The sequence below is a fragment of the Oryctolagus cuniculus genome, chromosome 2 (genome assembly GCF_051225735.1).
Source record: "Oryctolagus cuniculus isolate XC-2025 breed Fujian yellow rabbit chromosome 2, ASM5122573v1, whole genome shotgun sequence".
NCBI classification, from domain to species: Eukaryota; Metazoa; Chordata; class Mammalia; order Lagomorpha; family Leporidae; genus Oryctolagus; species Oryctolagus cuniculus.
The window spans coordinates 179,680,634-179,701,944 of record NC_142868.1 but is presented as its reverse complement, the minus strand read 5'-3'; the positions used below and the strand labels follow the sequence as shown (position 1 = coordinate 179,701,944).

Genomic DNA, 21,311 nt, shown 5'->3' with positions numbered 1-21,311 from the left:
GTATTGAGGCTGAAAAGGCTAAACAAGGCTGTTTAAATTGTAGATGACTGTAATCCATTTGTGTTGAGAAACAGGTCTTTGAAGAGGTTAAAAATAACCCAAAGGCAAGTGTATAAGATGCTTGTCAGCTAAAGACTCACCCAGGATGGAGTTACTTCAATATATTAAAGCTCTATTTCTTATCAGGACACATTTATCCCAGAACAAAATACTAGAGGTGAACTCATCTGCCTGCAGACAGAGCCATCCACCTGAACTCCAGGTGGGTGTTTGTGTTTGGGTCTGTTTCTAGGTGAGATGATCTCATGTTCTCCCTTACCACAGAATTGTGCAACACTGATACACACCTGCGTTTTGATCTTTAAAATCTGTCGTGGTAACATGTCAGGCAATTCTAAATAGCTCCATGGATGATCCTGGAAGCACGTCTGCCAGAAACGTGGCTGGGCGCTGACTGGGAACTGGCGTGGATTCCTATGGCACTAAACTTTAATCATATTGAAAAGAGAGCAGGTCTCGGCCCCAGCCTTTCCCCTGAGGCTTTTGTTAGGGTGCACACAGAGGACTGGTAATCCCTGGCCGGGTCACTGTAGGAGGTCTTCCCGGTTGTTATGAAAGGAGAGTGGAACAAGCTACTTAGAAGTAAAGCAAATCCCCTGTTTCACCACACTTTTAAAAATTTCATAAGTATTTGAAGTATTATTTATTTTACTCCTTTAAATATATCTTGTTCATAAAGGTTATTTTTAAAATGTGACAGGTTAAAGTGCCTGCTGAAAGAGTCACTCTTATGTGTAATGTCACTGATTTCTTTCTTTAAAAGCTGGTATGAATACCCAGCTTATAAAGTATCAAGGCAGGGTTTAGTTTGGTAAAGGGTCAAGAGGAATAAGAGAGACTTGAAGACGGGGTATCTTTATTTTAAAGGAGAGTGGCTCATGAATGCAAATTAATGCATTTCTGTCATGCTTGCAAGTCCATGGTTAATTCTTGCTACAACTTAGCACCATATTCTCCGAGCAAAATGTTGATGTAGAAACTTTTTTCTTTTTTTAAATTTCTTTTTTAAAATTTGGATTAACATGATTTATATGTAGTGGTAAGTTTTCTCTATTTTATTTTAACATTTTATCTGTGGTCAGTGTTATACCTCAGTTACTTCCCAGTCCCAAATCACAGAATTGAAGCAAATCAAAAACTGTTTTAAGAATGTTTGTATTTATGGGAACATTTTTGAGGATATTACTGTTGTACACATGAGAACAAAAGGGAGATAAGTACATTCTAAAAAGGAGAAACAGGAAAGAAGCAAAGCAAACGGAAAACAGTAGTGAGGACAGGTGGTAGGCTATCCCATTATTCTGTGCTATTTAACACCATGGATTACAAGGAACTCAACATTTTTAATAATGCAGAAATAGGTTTTTGATTGTGCGTGTCTGACAGCCTTGATTGCTGACAACTTTCTGTTGCGTGAACTCACCACTCTCTCATGAGCACCTTTGTAACGCAGCCTGAGTCTTGCCTGTGCAGGTGACAGGAAGGGAAATTTTAAGCTCTGAGAGGCCTTTAGAGAATGGCCATGAGGCTGAGCATCTTGGGTGGCACTGGGGTGGCTTGTTCAGCACCTGGCCCATTTTTGTTGAGTGAGTAAATTCTTCCATCTGTAGAACTCTGACTTGAGTAATGGAGGAGGAGTTGAAAAGCCCTTTCACCTACAGTTCCCCACCGGCATACTTGAAAGACAAAGCAGAGTCACAGGAACAGACACTGGACCTCTCTGTGCCTGTGTCTTTTAGAGTAAAATCTGTCTAGTTATCTATCTAAAGTCTGAAACACTATCCCAGTAATGACCTCTGGCTTTTACCAAGAGAATTAGAGCACACTTGCACAAACAATACAGTCATTACTAATCTTCCGTAACAGAACCTTTCAAATTAACTTTTAAAGATATTTCTCTACTCCTTTATAATTTAAAAGGATGTAGCAGTAGAAATGTATGATTTCTTTTTTTAAAAAAGATTAGTTTATTTATTTGAAAGTCAGAGTTACACAGAGAGAAAAGGAGAGGCAGAGAGAAAGAGAGAGGTCTTCCATCCGCTGGTTCACACCCCAGATGGCTGTAATGGCCGCAGCTGTGCCAATCTGAAGCCAGGAGCCAGGAGCATCTTCTGGGTCTCCAACGTGGATACAGGGGCCCAAGGACTTGGGTCATCTTCCACTGCTTTCCCAGGCCACAGCAGAGAGCTGGATCAGAAGTGGAGCAGCTGGGACTTGAACTGGCGCCCATTTGGGATGGCAGCACTGTAGGCAGTGGCTTTACCCGTTATGCCACAGCACCAGCCTCTGAAATGTATGAATTCTTTGGGGTTGAACCTGAAGTTTTCTTGGTATCAGAAATAAAATACCAATCTACTGTCAGTGTTCATATCATTGGGTACATAAATATCAAAATTTATAAGGAGGTATGACTGGTTTAAAATGGTTTTAAAAAATATTTATTTATTTATTTATTTGAAAAGCAGAGTTAGAGAAAGGAAGTGACAGAAATATTTTCTATCCACTAGTTCACTCCCCAAATGAGCACAACAGCCAGGGCTATGCCAGGCCATAAAAGGCAGGAGCCTGGAACTCCATCTGGGTCTCCCACATGGGTGGCAAGGACCCAAGTAGTTGGACTGTTGCTTTCTCAAGTGCATTAGCAGGGAGCTTTATTGGAAGTGGAGTGGCCAGGACTCAAACCCACGCTCATGTGAGATGCTGGCACTGTAGGAGGTGTCATTACCCACCCTACCACAATGCCAGCCCCTGAATTCATTTTTCTTAACTATGCTATAATGACAGCTGTAACTAAATATTCCTATTTTTTCTTTTAAAATTTCTATCTCTTTATTTTCATCTTATTTGAGAGGCAGAGAGTGAGAGAGACAGAGACAGAAATAGACCTTCCCTCTGGTGGTTCACCACCCAAATGTCTGCATCAGCTGGAGCTTTGCCATGCCAAAGCCAAGAGGTGGGAATAATTTCTAGGTCCCCTATGTGAATCGCAGAGACCCAACTACTTGAGCCATCACTGCTGCCTCCAAGAGTGTACGTTAGCAGGAAGCTGGAATTGGAAGTTGAGCTAGAACTCAAACCCACGCACTCTGATATCTCAACTGACATCTTAACCTTTGCACCAAATGCTCGCCCCACTGTTTTCATTTTTAACACAGCACTGGATAGACTGTCTCTAGCACTGTCTATGGTGAGGTTGAGGTTGAGCTAAGCAGCTGTTGGTCAAATATAGTGTTCATATGACTGTGACAGCTATTAGCTTACAATCTTTGTTGTCTATATCTTGTTCTCCTAGATGCTCATGTTTGAAACTTTACTCTGTGGACTGGATGGACTGAGATATGTGCCACTGCATGACCCACACCACACTAACTGCCTCATATATTTGCTGCAGATGTGTCCTAGGCTGCCATTTCTGGGATATATTACTTTTCCCATTCAACTTACATGACATTGGCATCATAACGCTCTAACTGGCTCACCAGCTAAAGAACATTGGTGATATAACTTCTTAAACTGTCTTGTAGTCTTTGTGGTGAACAAATTTGAAATTGATTTACTATGGGAGGGTGTAGAGACTTACAAACAAGTTGATTATATTCTTAAACTCTATTGAAAAGTGTGTAGGGCTCAGATTCAATAATGGACTTCAATTACCAAAAATAATTCTTGGCTATTAAAGGGTAGATTTGGCCTGTGTCTTGTAAACAGGCTCAGTCAGATGCTAACAGCAATTTGTCAGAATTGTGCATGCCAGAGTCTGAACTGGAAAACGGGCAGAAGCCATCATGGAACCAAGCTTCCCCAACAACAGGCCCTGGGTCCTTTGTGTTCGGCCATCTAGATTCATAGGGGATGCTCCTTCAGTGATCTCTCCCCTATGAACTCCCTAAGGGAAAGAAAATCCATAGTTCCTCGGAACCTCTTAGTCCCTAGGCTACAATGGAACACAACAAACACGTATTTAATGTTTGTTTTTTTTTATCTGCTTAATTGTAAATTAATATTGAACACAGACTAGAGTTTCAGACAAAATTTTGTTTACTTACCAGTCCCCTCATTAAAAAAGAATTGCTCTCCTGTTTGCCTATGACCATTCATGCATTAGGGATTTAAAAATAAGTATAATTATAATTTTTACTGCCAAGGGGCTTGTAATTTAGTGAGACAGATAAGACCTGAATAAAGAATGATTGAAAAACACAGTGGCACATATAACAAAGTATTGATGGGGCCGGTGCTGTGGGTAAAGCTACTGCCTGCAGTGCCAGCATCCCATATGGGCACCTGCTGCACTTCCGATCCAGCTCTCTGCTATGGCCTGGGAAAGATGGCCTAAGTCCTTGGGCCACTGCACCCATGTGGGAGACCCAGAGGAATCTGACCATTGAGGCCAACTGGGGAGTGAACTAGCAGATAGAAGACCCCGCTCGCTCTCTGCCTCTCCTTCTCTCTCTGTGTAACTCTGACTTTCAAATAAATGAATGAATCTTTTTTAAAAAGCTAATAAAGTAATGAAAAACAAAACATTAAGCTGTGTGGTGCAACTAGAGTACGTGATGCTGTGTTAAGTGTTACAGGTGGTAAAGGCCCAAAGGAAAACATGAGCATGAGCTAAAGTCTTCAGTTGCTGACACATGGAAGTTGCACAAAAAATGTTTGTTGAACAGAAGGAGAGAGATTACAAGCAGGCAGAATAGCAAAAGTTTATATTCTTCCTTTGAAAAAGGAGTGTTTTGTTAAACTGAATTAAATACCATTTATAATAATGTCAAACACAGTAGGTTTTCAGGGGTAAATTTGACAAAAATGTGAAGTACTAAGGGATCAGTTTGACAAAAGATGTACAAAACCTACCTATTTAAAACTTACATAAGAGAGAAATTAAAGACCCAAATAAGTGGAGAAATAAATTGTCCATGATCAGAAAGCTCAGTAGAAGATGTCAATCCTTCCCAAGTTAATCATTAATATTTACATTAAGTAACAAGAATCTCAGCAAACTTTTTGGTGGTAATTGACAAGCTGATTCTAAAATGTGTATGTAAATGCCAAGGTCCAGGATAGCCAAAACCATTTTTAAAAGCAGTGAAGTTGGAGGAAGGGCTTGTACTGTCTGATTTCAAAACTACTATAAAGCTACAATAATGAAAGCCATATGGTATTAGCATAAATAGAGAAAAACAGGTAAACAGAATAGTGAGTCCAGAAATAGGCCCACTTATATATGGATGACTGATTTGTGACAAAAATGCCAAAGTAATTCAATAGGATAATCATCCCAACAAGTGATTCTGGAACAATTGGACAGTCATCACCAAAAAGTTGAACTTCAGTCTTCCATATGCATACAGTATTAACTCAAAATGGATTTAATAGACCTAAATGTAAGAGCTAAAATTAGAGAATATTGTCTTAGTTCATTTGGGCTGTTATTACAAAATACCATAGACTGCATATCTTATAAACAACAGGAATTTATTTCTTAACAGTTCTGGAGATTGGGACATCCAAGATTAAGGCACAGGTAGATTGGGTATCTGAAAAGGGCCCTCTTCCTTCATAGGTGAGCATCTTCCCACTACAACCTCATGCATCAGAAGAGGTTAGCTAGTTCTTTGTGGTTTCTTTTAAAAGGACACTAATCCGAAGAAAGCAAAAACCCTCATGATCTAATCACTTCCCAGAGGCCCTGATTACTCATACCATCATTTTGAAGGAAGGATTTCAACATAATGAACCTTCATGACATAACAAACATCTAGAAGAAAACATAGGGAAATAATCTTAATGACTTTAAGTTTAGCGTTCTTAAATATGATAAATGAAAGAACATAAAATAGAAAAGAAAAATTAATCAATTGGACTTCATCAAAGTAAAAATATTTGCTCTTCAGTAGCCCTGTTGTGGGACCAGAGTTGTGGCATAGTAGATTAAGCTGCCACCTGCAATGCTAGCATCCCATGTGGACACTGGTTCAAGTCCCAGATGCTTCACTTCTCATCCAGCTCCATGCTAATGTGCCTAGAAAAGCAATGGAAGATGGTCTAAATCCTTGAGACCCTGCACCCATGTCAGAGACCTGGGAGAAGCTCCTGGCTCCTGGTTTCAGACTGGCCCAGCTCTAGCTGTTGCGGCAGTTTGGGGAGTGAACCAGTGGATGGAGGATCTCTCAAATTATGGTATGGCCATACAATGGAATACTATTCACAGGAAAAATGAATGTACCATTGATGCACACAATAAAATGGATGAATCTCAAGATAATGACGCTAAGTGAGAGAAACTAGACCAAGAAGAGTTAGTTCATGCTGCATGATTCCATTTATATAAAATTCCAGAAAATATAAGCTAATCTGTATTGACAGAAAGCAGAGCAGTGGTTGCCTGGGGACAGGAGTGGTGTACTTGTGGGAAAGAGATTACAAAGAGTAAGAGGAGACTTTGGGGGATGCTGGATATGCTCATTATTCTGATTGTGGTTTCTCGGGTGTGCACATATGTCAAAAGTCATTAAAACGGTACATTTTGAAAATGTGCAGTTTTCTAGACTTGAGTTATTTCCCAAAGCTGGACAAAAAGAAAAAAAAACCAATTGCCTAAATGGTCATTTTTCTTTTTCTTTTTTTTTTGCATGGTGACAGAAATCAACATGAGCTCCGTGTCCTGTTGGCGTTGACAGGAGGTTGTATGTTAAGCCAGATAGGAAAGCTGAAGCAGTCATAATTGTGAGTCTTTGTTAATTTGACAGGGTTTTTGGCTCTTGGTTTTAACTTAGGTTTGTGGGGCCAGCGCTCACATGCAGCATCGGCATCCCATGTGTGCTCTAGTTCAAGTCCCGGCTGCTCCACTTCCAATCTAGCTCTCAGCTGGTGTGCCTGGGAAAGCAGCAGAAAATGGTCCAAGTGTTTGGGCCCCTGCCACCCACGTGGGAGACCCAGAAGAAGCTCCTGGCTTCTGGCTTCAGCTATTTGAGGAGTGAACCAGCAGATGGAAGGCCTATGTCTTCCTCTCTCTCTCCCTCTTTCTCTGTAACTCTGCCTTTCAACTAAATATAACAAATCTTTTTTTTTTTTTTAAAGAACTTAGGTTTGCACTTGTTTTATGCAAATTTCTTGTGAGCAGTACTTCTGTTTATGGTGCCAATGGAGAATCAATTAGACACATTATAAAATTGTACTTAAATTAGATTTTAGTTTGCTTGAGGTGGAGACTGGTATTTCTGGGTTCCTGAGCTCCTGTTCCTCAGGTGATGGGCAGGGTGCTGAACTTAGGTGCTGTGCTGAAGTGAGCCCAATTCAGTCCTTGCTCAAGGGATCTAGGGCTCTGCCTAACACTTAATATGTGACCTTGAAAATTACATGTCACTAAGCCTCAGTTTCCTTGTGTATAATTGAGAGTAATGATGAGCTCTGTCTTGCCTGCCCCCCCCAGAATTGAAGCCAGAGTCACATAACCACTCTTTAAAAGTTGTCAAGTAGGGACCGTCATTGTGGCGTAGTGGCGTAGCAGGTTAGGCTGCCACCTGCAATGCTGGCATCTCATATGCTTTTCGTGTCATGGCTCCTGGCTTCCGCATTGCCCAGCCCTGGCCATTGTGGCCATTTGTGGAGTGAGCCAGTGGATAGAAGACCTCTCTCTCTTTCTCCCTCTCTCTTTCTGTCTCTCCTTCTCTCTGTAACTCTACCTTTGAAATAAATCAATAAATCTTTAAGAAAATTTTTAAAAAGCTGCCATGTAGCATAAAAACAGAACAGATTATTATTGTTTCTCTTGTTATCCTGCTTAGGATCTGAGTCTGTTTGTTTCTCAAGAAAACCAAAGGTGCATAATTTTTGTAATTTAAAAGAAGGAAAAATAGGGTTATAGTAGAACTTCTGTGTAGAAACGAGGTGATGTCACTGAAGCGTATGAGCCTGGTGCCGCAAGCACACCACCCTACTCCTCCAAAAGTCATTACTGTATCCCTTTTTTCTTCCCTCCTTTGCTGCTGCTTCTTGCTTTGTTCATTTAGTCCACAGATACTGCTAGGCACCTGCCAGGTGCTGGGCCCTGTAGGCACCAGGGAGAAAAGAAGGAGGAAGACAGTTGAGAGGATGGCATTCCAGCGGGGTTGTGGTACAGTGACACGTGCTGACGGGAGATGGTAGAGCACTTGGGTGGGAGGACCTCCAGCCCAGATCTGGGGAGTCAGGGAGCAAACCCAGGATACGTAAGGGTCTGCCGGGCAAGGAACAGGAAAGAGTGTTTCAGTGAGAGGAGAAAGCATGTCCAGGAGGCATGGCCGGGAGCTTAGTGCGCTGGAGCTTGCGTGTGAAGGCAGGTAGTGAGAGAAGACTGCAGAGGTTTTCCAGGGACAGCTGTGCCTTGTAAGCCGTGAGAAGAGCGGCCGGAAGCCACATGGGGTTTAAGCAGGAAACTGACACGATCCACTTGCCAGTTCACTGTCTCTGCAGAAAGGCTTCCTGCTCGCAGCTCCCAAGTCCCTGTGAAACCCTGTTGGTGGTCCTCAGGATTAAGAAGGTTGCCAACCTCTGTCTAGGCGAGATTTTCTTGGATAGAACTTAGTTTATGGTGACCAAGTTGACTTTGTTTATGTTGTTTTCTGCCAAGAAAACAAAAACCTCTGTGAATAAACAGTGACTGTTATTTACACTGATCAGTGAAACAGTAACTTTTGGTGTTTCCCTCACATTTGTTGTATGGTAGTGTAGATATTTCAGTGGGAATCCCATTCTGGAGGGAAAACTGGGCTGTAGCAGAGAAGACCAGAAAGGTCTGAACACAAGGGAAAACTCTGAGGTCAAATGCAATGAGGCTTTTTCTAAAAAACAGTAGAATGGTTGATTTCTGTTTTCCTTTTCCCAAAGATGACACTGGCATTAAAAATACACAAACCAACCTTGGTGCGGTGTGCTACTTTTTGCAGCCCACAAAAATATATTAAGAACATGTTTGTCAGGGTGGGTATTGGCGCAGTATTTAAGACACCGCTTTGGACACCTGCATCCTGACCCCAGTGCTTGGGTCTGAGCTCCACATCTGATTCCAGCTCGCTGCTCATGCACACCCCAGGAGGCAGCAGGGCATGGCTCAGGTAGTCGGATCCCTGTTACCCTCCCAGACAATCTTAAGAGCAAGATAAGATAAAATAGTTGAAGGAAAGTAATATTACATAATAGGACAGAAATAATATTTAAGAGGAATCCAGGAGTGTTCAGAAAATCCAGACATTATCTAACATGGATGTCCTTATACTTAAGTTATTTTTGTTTTTTTGACAGGCAGAGTTAGACAGTGAGAGAGAGAGAGAGAGAGAGAGAGAAAGGTCTTCTTTCCGTTGGTTCACCCCCCCCCCCAAATGGCCGCTACAGCCAGCGCTGCACCGATCTGAAGCCAGGAGCCAGGTGCTTCCTCCTGGTCTCCCATGCAGGTGTAGGGCCCAAGCACTTGGGCCATCCTCCACTGCACTCCCAGGCCACAGCAGAGAGCTGAACTGGAAGAGGAGCAACCGGGACAGAATCCGGTGCCCCAACCGGGACTAGAACCCAATGTGCCAGTGCCGCAGGCGGAGGATTAGCATAGTGAGCCGTGGCGCCAGCCTGTACTTAAGTTCTGATAACCTGTTGGGTATAGGGGGCAGGCACCAAATCCAAGGCTTTTCTGGGGGTAGGGAGTCCAATAACAGTACTCTATATAAAATTGAGACCCCAAACTGCAATATCTTCCATGTAAGACAAATTAGAAAGGAATCTGTCAGGCATAAAATGTGCTTATCTTGACCTTGGTGTTGAGTAGAAGGGAGAAGAAAATTCTGCTGATATTTCACATCCATAGTGTAACTTTTAAGCAAATTTACAACCTATATTTACATCAGAGAGATCTGAAAATTTGTAACCAAAGAAATTTCTTTAACATCGTTTTGGATTATTGGTGCCCTAAGGTGCCTTCCTGCTCCAAATCCAAAGGATTGCCCCCTTCTTCCCCTCTTTGCTTTTCACTCCAGTGACTGAATACCAGAGAAGCCTGACACTGGGTCTGTATTGACCTCAGTGCTCTAGTTTCTAATGGCCAAAATATATGTTAATATCAGTCTTCTTCAGCCCTTTAGGTAAACAGAGTCTCCCCATGACATCCAAAACCTTTGGTCTCATCCTGCAGGTAACAAGTGAGAGGAAAAGAACAGAGAAAGAAAAAGAGGAAGGAAATGAAGGAGGAAGGAAGGAAAAAGAAAAAGAAAGAATAGGGAAAGAGATATTTTTTAATGCCTTAACTGTATTCAAAATTGATTCTGGAGCCAGCGCCGCAGCTCACTAGGCTAATCCTCCACCTGCGGCGCGGGCACCCCGGGTTCTAGTCCCAGTTAGGGCGCCGGTTCTGCCCTGGTTGCTCCTCTTCCAGTCCAGCTCTCTGCTGTGGCCCAGGAGTGCAGTGGAGGATGGCCCAAGTGCTTGGGCCCTGCACCCACATGGGAGACCAGAAGCACCTGGCTCCTGGCTTTGGATCCGCACAGCACGCCAGCCGCAGCAGCCACTTGAGGGGTGAACCAACGGAAGGAAGACCTTTCTCTCTGTCTCTCTCTCACTGTCCACTCTGCCTGTCCAAAAAAAAAAAAAAAAAAAATTGATTCCATTGGTAACACTACCACGCTAAAGTACAAACAAGTAAAGAAAAGCCATCGTGAGTTCTAGGGAGGAAAGCCCTGGGTGTGCATTAAGAATGTGGGTATTCGGTTAGCAGGAGAGATGAGAGTATTTCCACCAAGGCAGCACAACCCCTAGGGTAGCCAGAGGAGGAGAAAGTAGGTGACTGGCCTTGAGGTCCCCACAGGGCTACTCCCGCTTACCACTCTGGAAATGCAGGTTTAGGAATGCCTGCTGTTTACAGAAGATTATTAAAATGTAAAATTTTGGGTTTGTTGTGTACCTGTTACCATGGTCTGTCTCAGTATGTATTTAACCGTCTTGTTTTTGCATTTCTTGGATTTGTTTTTGGAATGTAGTGCTAATCCCTTTGCTAGGTCAGCATCGAAAGCAAACAATTGATTCTAGAAGCATCGTGCTGGTTGGTGTAGTCTCAGAAGCAAGGTGGTGTATGCTGTATGCCATGCCGTGTTGACTTCTTGGCTGACACACAGCCCTTTGCTGGCTCATTACATGCTTATAGCGAGTTGTGTGTTTCTCTTGCATGTTCTTGGCGAGGCTAGTACAAGTCAGTGCCACCCAGCTCTTCCTGTTCCCAGGCTGTATTTGCTGTTCAGCAGCTGTGGGGTTTTCTGGCAAGATCCTAGTCTTTGTTTCTAAATTTTAAAAATTCACAAATGACTTGGTTCATTATCGTACACCTAACTTCTTGAATTGTGCTTGGCAAATAGTAAGCATTCACGAAATTTCTTGAGTGTATGATAATTTTGTATGGACTGCAATTAGAGCTCAGAAGATAAACCAAGACTGTTATCAGTACTTGCCATTAACCTGAGGAGACAAGGTTGGCTGGGCACTAGCATCCTTGGCTGAGTTTGAGAAGTTCAGAAAGCATGTTGTCCCTTTAATTGGCAGTGAAACTGGTGGGGAACGAAACCAACTCATGTGCTGGGCCAGGATCAGCAGATTGGATTCTAAGGCAGCAGTGGACAGCAATTAGACATTTGAAGAGCCTGCAGACTAGTGAGGCTCTGTACAGAATTTCAGATCCGTTGTCAGCAGGTATGGAACAAAATACCTTAGACCATAAGACCTCAATAAGAAGTTCCTTGTCCAAGATTGGTAGTAAAGCAGAGTATGAGTGGAAGTGGACAGTTGTTGACACTGTTGTTTTGTAAAGTAAATACTAGGAAGCCCCTACTCTGTGTGTCTGTTAATAAAAATACACTGTTAATCACAGTTTACGCTTGGATCATCTCTACCAAATGTGTGAATTGTGCCTTTTAGGGAAATACAATGTGCATTTTCATTCTTGTTTGTCGTCTTCATAGTTGGCTTAGAATCAACTTTCCAAAACAGCCTTGCCCATCTATTGACAGAGAACAAACACTAAAAGAAGAAGGCAGGACAGGACATTGGATCTTTTCATTCAACTCCTTTCCCTCCTTAGTCATTGCTGAGTCTTCTTGTATTCATTTTTCACGGATCATCATCACCGTTTACATCTCACTAAAATCCCAGTGTCTCTCTCCATTGAGTATGTTCGTCTCTTAGTAACCTATATTAATGAAAGGCTATCAAGGCTAATTTTAGAGAAGTGGGTGAGATATAATGCTATCGATAGTTATTAACACTCTTCACTCCGTATTGGTAAACGTAGTCTGTCATTTCAGAGGGAAGACAAGACCAGGAGCTGCCTGTAACCATACTGTGCGCACATTCAATGAGCCAGAGGCTGAAATGCGCATTGGGAGGAAGCCTGGGCAATTAATGTGCCTCATCATCTATAAATAATAGTTTAAATAACTTCCTCTTCTTGTTCACTTGGCTGAAGCAGCCAATCAAATTCAAACAACAGGTAGCATCATTGACCTTTCCAAAAATAGACTTAACACTATAGGGTTTGTCTTTTGTTATTTCAAATTCTAAGTTGTTTATAAGTCTACTAACTTTTTGTGTATTTTCCCTCAGAAAAGGAGAGGGAAGTAAATTTCAGTAATAACAAAGGCGTCATGTTCTATGTTCCATTAAAAAAAAACCAGTATGCTATTGTTTTGCATTAGAATATCTTTCCTTTTTTCATTCTATTTTTTGGGTTTTTGTATAAGGAAAGAAATCCTAGTATATAAGATGATAACAGAAATAAACAAGTTGGCAGATTTGGTAGATGAAAATTAATTTCTTATTTTGGTCCTAATATCACATAATGATTGTTTTTACACAAAAACGCCATATGGCTAATGTGAACCCAATCTCTTCAACATTTGTTTTCTGTCTTATGCACATATTTTCATTTATATTTCTTTTTTTTCATATATGGAGCCTAAAGTGGGATGATAAGAGAGATGATATTTTTGAAGAAGTTGGTACCCACTCAGAGAGACTCTGAAGCTGACCCAGGTGTTTCAGCGTATGCTGAAATGCGGCATGCATAATGAGAAGCCTTTTGTTCATGGCTTTAGCTGTCACCAGGGTACCATTGTTAATTGTGCTTAAAAGATCTTCTGTTGTGTTTAGGTGGATTTTTAATATGTAAGGGAAAAAAAAAAGCAAGTTTGGCCAAACTCTTACTATAAGGCTCTATCAGGAATTTCATCTCCATTTTGTAGCCTCAACTAATCCTCTATAGCTTCTTGCCAGAGATTTCTTAAGTCTTGAAACTTAACAAAGACGCTGGCAAGAAATTGCAGTGCATCAGCAGAACAGGTTGCAAAATGAATTCAAAGCCTCTGGCAAGACACAGGAGGATTAATAGAGGCCAGACCACAAAATGAAGATGAAACCCCAAATAGTGGTAGTGGAAGATCACCGTGGTCACAGTGCAGATGCAGAGGCGAGGTGTACCTTATTTGGGGAATCATGTAGGTTGAGCCACAGGGCCCAGCTGACCAGAGGACAATTGGGAACAGCAGGCCAGGGATATCCTTTGCCAGGGAAAGTTAAATTTTTAGAACTGGGAGTGCTCAGAGGTCCCAGAACAATCTCAGGACGCTACAGTTCACACCGCCACTCTGATAAGGAGTGTGGCATTAGCTGGACAAGCACCACTGGTGGGGAGGATGAAAATAACTCCTAGAGAAGATACAAGAAAAATTGGGTTAAATACTGATTTATGGAGCAAAATTTGTAACCAGGATAACCTACTATGTTCCTAACATTGAATGATTTTAGTCTTGCTCTACTTTCCTTAGCAGGCCTCAACTTTGACCCTTTCCCCTCCACTTCCACCCTCTAGCCCTCTCCCAGCTTCCAAGTGGCCCTTTTCCTTCTTCCACTCCTACCCTGTTCTCTCCTCTCCTTTCTCCTCTTCCCATTAGCAGTGTAACTTTCTCTCAGTTGCTTCCTCAAGGACTGCTTATAGTCTTAGAGTATTGAGTACAGTGATCCCCAAAGAACAGAAAAATCTACTTTGATTCCAGTATGTAATTGCTTCAGAAACAGCAAGTAAATTGGATTTACCTAAGCCAGGCTTGGTACTGTTGATTTTGCTTATGTGATTGGAGCATTTCAGTGGGGCTCTTGTTAATTGAGTACATACAGATAGAGGAGGAAATAGCATTATTGGGCTTGCCCATACTGTATATTTAAATAAATACCCTCAAAATATTTCAATCACATGAAAAGACTCCTTGAATTTTTTTTTTTTACTGCAGATGATGATGACAAGGTGCCAGCATGTATTCTGTCCCTTAATGTCACCTGTGTCTTTCCACACCTTCACAGAGAGAATACCTTCTTACTGCTGAATCACTGTGGGGCACATCCTGTCTCATGCGTAGGGTAATGGTGTGACAAAATTAGCACATACTAGGGTTAGGAAAGCCAAAAAGAAGCATCAGTGAACCAGGGTGACAGGTTGTACTTTTCCCTTTGTAATGTATTTAGTTCTTTTATGCCTCCGTGACTATGTTCTGCTAGGGCTGCCTTATATTTTCAGATATAGGTTTCCTGTTTCAACACATTTACCAATTGATTCCATCAGGGCTCACTTCTGATGGTTACTGAGAAAGCAAAAAAACACACACACAAACAAACAAACAACCAACCTCAATTCACAACATTGCAATTACCATTCACACAGCCTGTTTCATTCCATTGATCTACCTATAACAGTCTGGAATTTTAGGAAGAGCTTTGTGGATGAGAATCAACTAATTACTGCAAATGGCTTCCTGCTTTTTTTGCAGGGGTCCAGGTGTCTCAGAGGCCTTGGCTAGGTAGCACGTCATCCTTACTGGCAACTTGTGCCAGGCCTTTCCTTTGCTTTCATTTTCTTTAACTTCCTCATTCCCCATCTCCACTCTGCTGCCATTTGCATTAGTGATGTCCTTGGTTATTTATGTGCTCTTCAAAATATATTCCTAGTGTATTGTTTGGGGGACTTTGCATAGAGGTGTTTCTTATTTGCATAAGTGACATACTAAAGTGTTCATCCTTGGCTTTGTGTTTCTAAAATCTTCCCCTGAGGTTGTCACATGGAGTTCCCCAGGTAGCACCTACCATATTCTTCTTTTCACTCCCATGGTGATAAACAGTTCAGTTGTCCTGGCTTTCTGTGGTGAGCATCCTACCGCACTGCCATCTGTCCTTTGAGAAAGGCTGTACCAGTGTGGACTTCCAGCAGCAGTGCTTGAGGGGCTCATTTTCCTACATCCTTGCCGATATTTTGTTTTATCTGAATTTATAATTTTTACCAATCTTGATGGTGTTTTGCTGCAATTTGTATTTCTCTGATTACTACTAATAGGCTGTTCATTGCTTTCTTTGCCTTTACTCCTTAAGTCTCCTCTTCTGTGAATTGCCTAGTCCCAATTTTTATCCATCTTTGAATTTATTTCTTGTTTATTTTCTGGAGCTTATATATGCTGACACCAATCTCTCATTTAGTCTATCTTCTCCCTGTAAGTTACCTGTCCATTTTGTCTGTAATATCATCTTTGAGCAGAAATCCTGACTATTTATCCTACTTAAATTTTGTACCTTTCTGGGGAGAAAAAAAACAGCCGTGAGTTTGCATCGAGCTAGAGGCTGGCAGTAGATGTTATGAAAACAGGATTTTTAGACCAAGGGATTAGAGAATTCCAGAGCCAACCTGATCTCTGAAACTACAGCAATGTGCAGAATGCATTTCATAGGACTTTCAGGGGAAGTATAAGCATGTGGGCTTCAACAGTTACCTGAAGTATGCATGCACTAGGACTTGATTTACCTGCGGGAATTGTGATGGTGCTTTGGAATATCCTTTCTCACCATGCTTAGGAATGGAGTCATTTCTTTTTCTTCTCTTTCTCTCTCTCTTTCTCTCTTTTTAAAGATTTTATTTATTTGAGAGGTAGAGTTATAGACAGTGAGAGGGAGAAGCTGAGAGAGGTCTTCCATCCACTGGTTCACTCCCCAGATGACCACAATGGTTGGAGCTGAGCCAATCCAAAGCCAGGAGCCAGGGGCTTCTTCCAGGTCTTCCACACATGTTCAGGGGCTCAAGCACTTGGGTCGTCTTCTACTGCTTTCCCAGGCCATAGCAGGGAGCTAGATCAGAAGAGGAACAGCCAGGACTAGAACCAGCATCCATATGGGATGCCTGCACAAATGGAAGATTAACCTACTGCGCCACAGCGTCGGCCCATGGAGTGGAGTCAATTCAAATGCTTACGTAAGTGCAGAAATCAGTCATGAAATTCTAACTCTGAATTTTTATTAAGTGAGGAATTTTTAAAATATTAATATTTCGTATTCCAATAATAATAGGAACCATGATGTACAGTTTCATTAAACCTTTACTGAGCATATACTTTGTGTCTATATGTACATTTATGTTCTCACTGCATCAACCTGATAAAGTAGGTATGACAGAAGTAGTATTTTGAGTTTACCAAATCCCATTTCATAGTTCTCTGCTCTGGGCACACAGAAAACTACATCTGTCAACCCCTGATTTTGGCCTGGTCCATGCATATAGCTAATTCTCAACAGTGATACATGAGCAGAGTTGACACTGTCACTTTCAGAGTTGAGTTGGTGAGAAGTCTCTGTTTTTTTCAAACTTACTTTCTACAGTCACTGTTCTTCAGCTAACCTATGACATTGAATCGTTGACAACAGCTGCCCGGGATGGTCGTTGGTGCGTGCAACAGGCATTTTCCACAAGCTTGTTCGGTGATAAGACATTGATGGGGGAAGGGGTGGTTACTGTAGCATTGCCTAACCCAGCCTAACTAATGGAGCAGGTTCTAGCATTGCTCATACTTTACAAAAGAAGAAAGCATCAGGAGACAAACTTGTCCAAATTCCTCCCAGTGTGAGTCTGGACCCACCGTCTTATCTACAGTGAAGTTCTTCCTGAGAAATTAATGTGATCTAAAATTTAAGCCAGGTTAGGTCCCAAACCATTTGTAGAGATGGAGTGAAGATAAGTAACTGCTTCTTTTCATTAAATAAACATTACCAATTGATGGTGTTTACATAAATATATGTGTGACTTACAGTAATAACGGGTGAAAAAAAAATGTATTTCCCCTAAGGGACACTAGAATAACTTGGCTAGTTCCAGGGAAGTAAATATTTTTACAACATTTCAACTTTCAAATACTAAAAATCCTATTTTTGACTTTCTTTTCAAATCAGACAGTTTGGTTTATTCCATGGAAAAATAAAATGGGATTCAGGGAAACTTTCATGTAGGACAGCATTGAAGGCACAATATAATTTTGAAGGCTGGATGTGTTTCCAGGTGAGAGGGCTTGCAATGAGCAAGCCATCATCTAAACAGTATTTGTTATATCCCAGGCACTCCTCTGAGCGCTTGGGATACATATTTGAACAATACACAAAGCTTTTGGTGCAGAGATTCTAGCAAAGAAAATAGGGCAGTTATTTGCAAAGCTGCCAGGTTGCAATGGAGGAAGTAAAGCCCAAAGGTAGCCCATAGGTAAAGCCATAGGTGGCCTGGGGAACCTTAAATGCCAGCCTGAGGAATCTGTGTTTCATTCAGCAACAAGTAGGGGACTAGGAGACTGCTGAAGAGATGAATGACATGATCATGACTGTGGACTAGGACTCCATTAGACAAGTAGAATTCAGGAATTTTAGGACAGTCAGCAGTGGAGAGTAACCAGAGTGTAGACATCTTGTCTGAACCTTTGTTTTCCCTCTGAGTCTTGGTGGTGATGATGCTGACCAAGGAGGTGGGTGAGTAGGGTGAAACCCCACCAGTGTTGCACCTGTCCAGCTGCTTTGGCCAAGCCAGGGAGCCCTTTTTGGCACATTGCTCAGTCCAAAAGAAGGGCTGTCTTTTTATTATTCATCTTCCAGATGTAGCGTCTTTTTATAATTTCCATAAAGATTCCTCATGTGCCTGCAGCAGCCCTTGTTAAGTGACAGTTCTAGGATTTGACTCCAGTCCTACCTGGCCACAAATGCTGTGTGATTTTGCCACTGTGCACCTTCACAACACTATTAGCCACCATTTACTACCGTCACAACCACCACCCCCATTCCTACTACAACTGCTGTGAAGGAAGAGGGAGAGGACAGCGGCTCTCATTCCTTGAGTGCTCACTGTGTGACAAGCTCAGCGTTCAAGTGATTTACATGCATTATTTCTTTTAATCTTCACAGTCTTGCTGTGCGGTAGGTACTGTTGCTATTTCACCAAGTGGTAGGGCAGGGATTGGAGCCAGTCTTTCAGACTGCAACTCTGAGGACTTAGCCACTATATGAATATCTCCCTGGAATAATTTTTAAAATTTTTATTTGGAAAGGAGACAGAGAGATAGAGACAGAAAGAGCTCTCTTAGTCACTGGTCAACTCCCCAAATGCTGACAACAACCAGACTTCATCTAGGACTGGGCTGCCACTGAAGCTGGGAGCTGGAAACTCAATCCAGGTCTCCATATGGATGGCAGGAACCCAATCACGTGAGCCATCACTGTTGCCTCCCAGGGTCTGCGTTGGCAGGAAGCTGAATTTAGGAGCCGGGAATGGAAACAGGTGCACCCGTGTGGGATGTGGGCATTGTAACTGCTAGTTAAGACCCTCTGCTCCCTGACTACTTAAGGTTAAGATATCTGACATAACAAACTGATACACGAGTATAAGCCAAATAAAACAGTAACAAACATTGTTTAAAGTCAGCAAATTTGAGCAAGGGATAGTGTTAATCTAGTACCCTGTCTTGATAGGTGTTTGCTGAATATTTAACTTATTTGTACATAGGAGCATTTTGAATGCTTGAAGGAAAAAAAAAGTGAAATCAGAGCTTATTGTTGGAGATTTTTATGAAAATTCTGATGGTTATTTCTGAATACTTCTAAGGTGTTTTAAATTCGATAGGATAAGCAAGTTGAATTTCACTCCTTTTTCCTTAAGACAAGTATGTCTAGTTCACTGCTAAATGACTTGTATGCTTCTCTGTGATTTGGGACTCTGATTTCTGGTTTTGTTTTCATTTTTTTGTTTGTTTTGTTTCTTTGCTTCACAAATAGGCAAAGAGAAAATACATTTTTCCTGAGTATATCATCATTTTATCAAGACCTGTGAGTGAGATAGGGAAGGAGAGGTGTGTGCACACCTACGCCTGTAGGAATTGGATTGATTGTCCAAGTGCACTGAGATAGAAAGATCCTGCAGTGCTGGGGCCAGAGCAGCCTGGCGGCCAGCAGCACAGACGCAGGGCAGGGTGGAGGGATCCCACTCGTGTGTTGTGTCTAGAGCAGGCCATTTGTGTTTATGAAACGTTTCCTCACTCAACGCTGCTAGCAAAGAAAAACAGCAGCATTACTGAGTTTAATTTCTAAGCGCTGTAGGACAATACAGTACAGATAGGACCTTTACATTTTCTCTTTCAATTAGCAGGAAGTTGCTGGCCCCAGTTTACAGGAGTCAGTCAAAACCCGGCCTGCTGGACTGCTTCGTGCACAGCCCTCCCCACATTGAGGAAGGGCCCCAGGAGGCACTGCCTTCCAGGCGTATTCTTTCATTGCTGCGTCTGTCTTTCCTACAATTTCTGTCTCTTTTTTTCTTTCTTTCTCTTCCATACTTGAGTGCTCAGCTTTTTCTCCTATTCATTAGACCATTTTGTAAGTTCCTGAATAGTTCTATTCTACTAGTAATTAATTTTATCTTCTAAATATTTGCATAGCATTTGAAAGACCTACTGGGTGAACAGGAGTCCTGAGATGCCTTTTGTATTTGTTTGTTTGTTTTTAAGGATTTGTCTTTGAATTATATAGAGAGAAGGAGACACAGAGGCAGAGGTATCTTCCATCCACTGGTTCACTCCCCAAATGACCACAATGGCTGGGGCTGGGGCTGGGCCAGGTTGAAGCCAGGAGCTTCTTCTGGGTCTCCCACGCAGATGCAGGGGCACAAGCACTTGGGCCATCCTCCACTGCTTTCCCAAGCACATCAGCTGGGAGCTGGATCAGAAGTGGAGCAGCCGGGCCAGCGCCATGGCTCACTTTGTTAATCCTCCACCTGTGGCGCCGGCATGCCATATGGGCGTCGGGTTCTAGTCCCGGTTGCTCCTCTTCCAGTCCAGCTCTCTGCTGTTGCCCGGGAGGGCAGTGGAGGATGGCCCAAGTGCTTGGGCCCCTGCACCCGCATGGGAGACCAGGAAGAGGCACCTGACTCCTGGCTTCGGGTCGGTGTAGCGCTGGCCATAGCGGCCATTTGGGGAGTGAACCAATGGAAGGAAGACCTCTCTGTCTCTCTCTCTCTCTCTCACTGTCTGTAACTCTACCTGTCAAATTAAAAAAAAAAAAAAAAAGTGGAGCAGCCAGTGCACATATGGAATGCCGGCATCGCAGGGTGGCAGCATAACCTGCTGCACCACAGTGCTGGCCCTCACGGGATGACAACTTCAGACACTGCGGTTGTGCCTCTTCTTGCAGAGTTGATTCTTGTAAGGACAGGAATACAGATTGGTGCTTCCTCACATGGGGCACCAAATGTAGGGGAAAGGGGGCACAGAACAGAGAGGAGACAGGGTATGAACTTGCAGCCAGACTGAATTTATTCAAAGAAAATAAACGCAGCGAGGTCGACCAACTGCCAGCGTGTACATCGACTGGACATGTAGCAGAGGGCCAGACCCCAGCAGGCTGGGCCTTTTTATTTCTTAGGTGGGCTAGGGTTGAAGGTGGGGGGCAGCAGGCGGGGATGAGCTTCTCCATACTTGTTCTTCAAGGCTTCCAAACCTAGGGAAGAATGCGGGGTGGGGTGGAGGTGGGGAACAATACATGCTGCGAGATTGAACTGATCTCTTGGAGGAAGGCAGGGGTAACGAGAACCTAAAATGGCTGAGGCCAATGTCCTTGTTCCAGCAGTTCTAAGTTCCACCCCTCTTTCTTCCTGGCCCTTGGGTCTCTTTTCTCCCAGAAACCAGAAGCATGCTCAGGTAGTTTTGGTCACAATTCTGCCTTCACAGGCTCTGTTTTCTTGCAAGTCTTTCAGTGTGTCTCGGCCTCAGTTGCCTGAGATGTACAAATTATGTTTGAGGGCTAGCTATATTTGTGGCTGGCTCAGTTCTCCATTGCTGTCATTCCCCAGAGTGCCATCTCAGAGGTCCTTTCCTGGCTAATCATGGTGAGCTGGGTGTGTGTGGCCGTAG

At 42.6% G+C, this 21,311-nt stretch overlaps 1 protein-coding gene across 6 annotated transcripts in view; it reads left to right on the top strand.

Annotated features, from left to right (window-relative positions):
* The window catches only part of BABAM2 (BRISC and BRCA1 A complex member 2), a 488,359-nt gene that overhangs the window by 345,142 nt on the left and 121,906 nt on the right, over window positions 1-21,311 (top strand). Inside the window, exon 8 of one of the 6 annotated variants that reach the window (XM_089326621.1) lies at window positions 6,703-9,223. The exons of the other annotated variants lie outside the window; for them this stretch is intronic. Within the exon in view, the coding sequence (XP_089182747.1) occupies window positions 6,703-6,784 (82 nt within the window). The 3' untranslated portion in view covers window positions 6,785-9,223. Of the gene's footprint in view, window positions 1-6,702; window positions 9,224-21,311 lie in introns of those variants that run through there. 6 annotated transcript variants of the gene reach the window in all.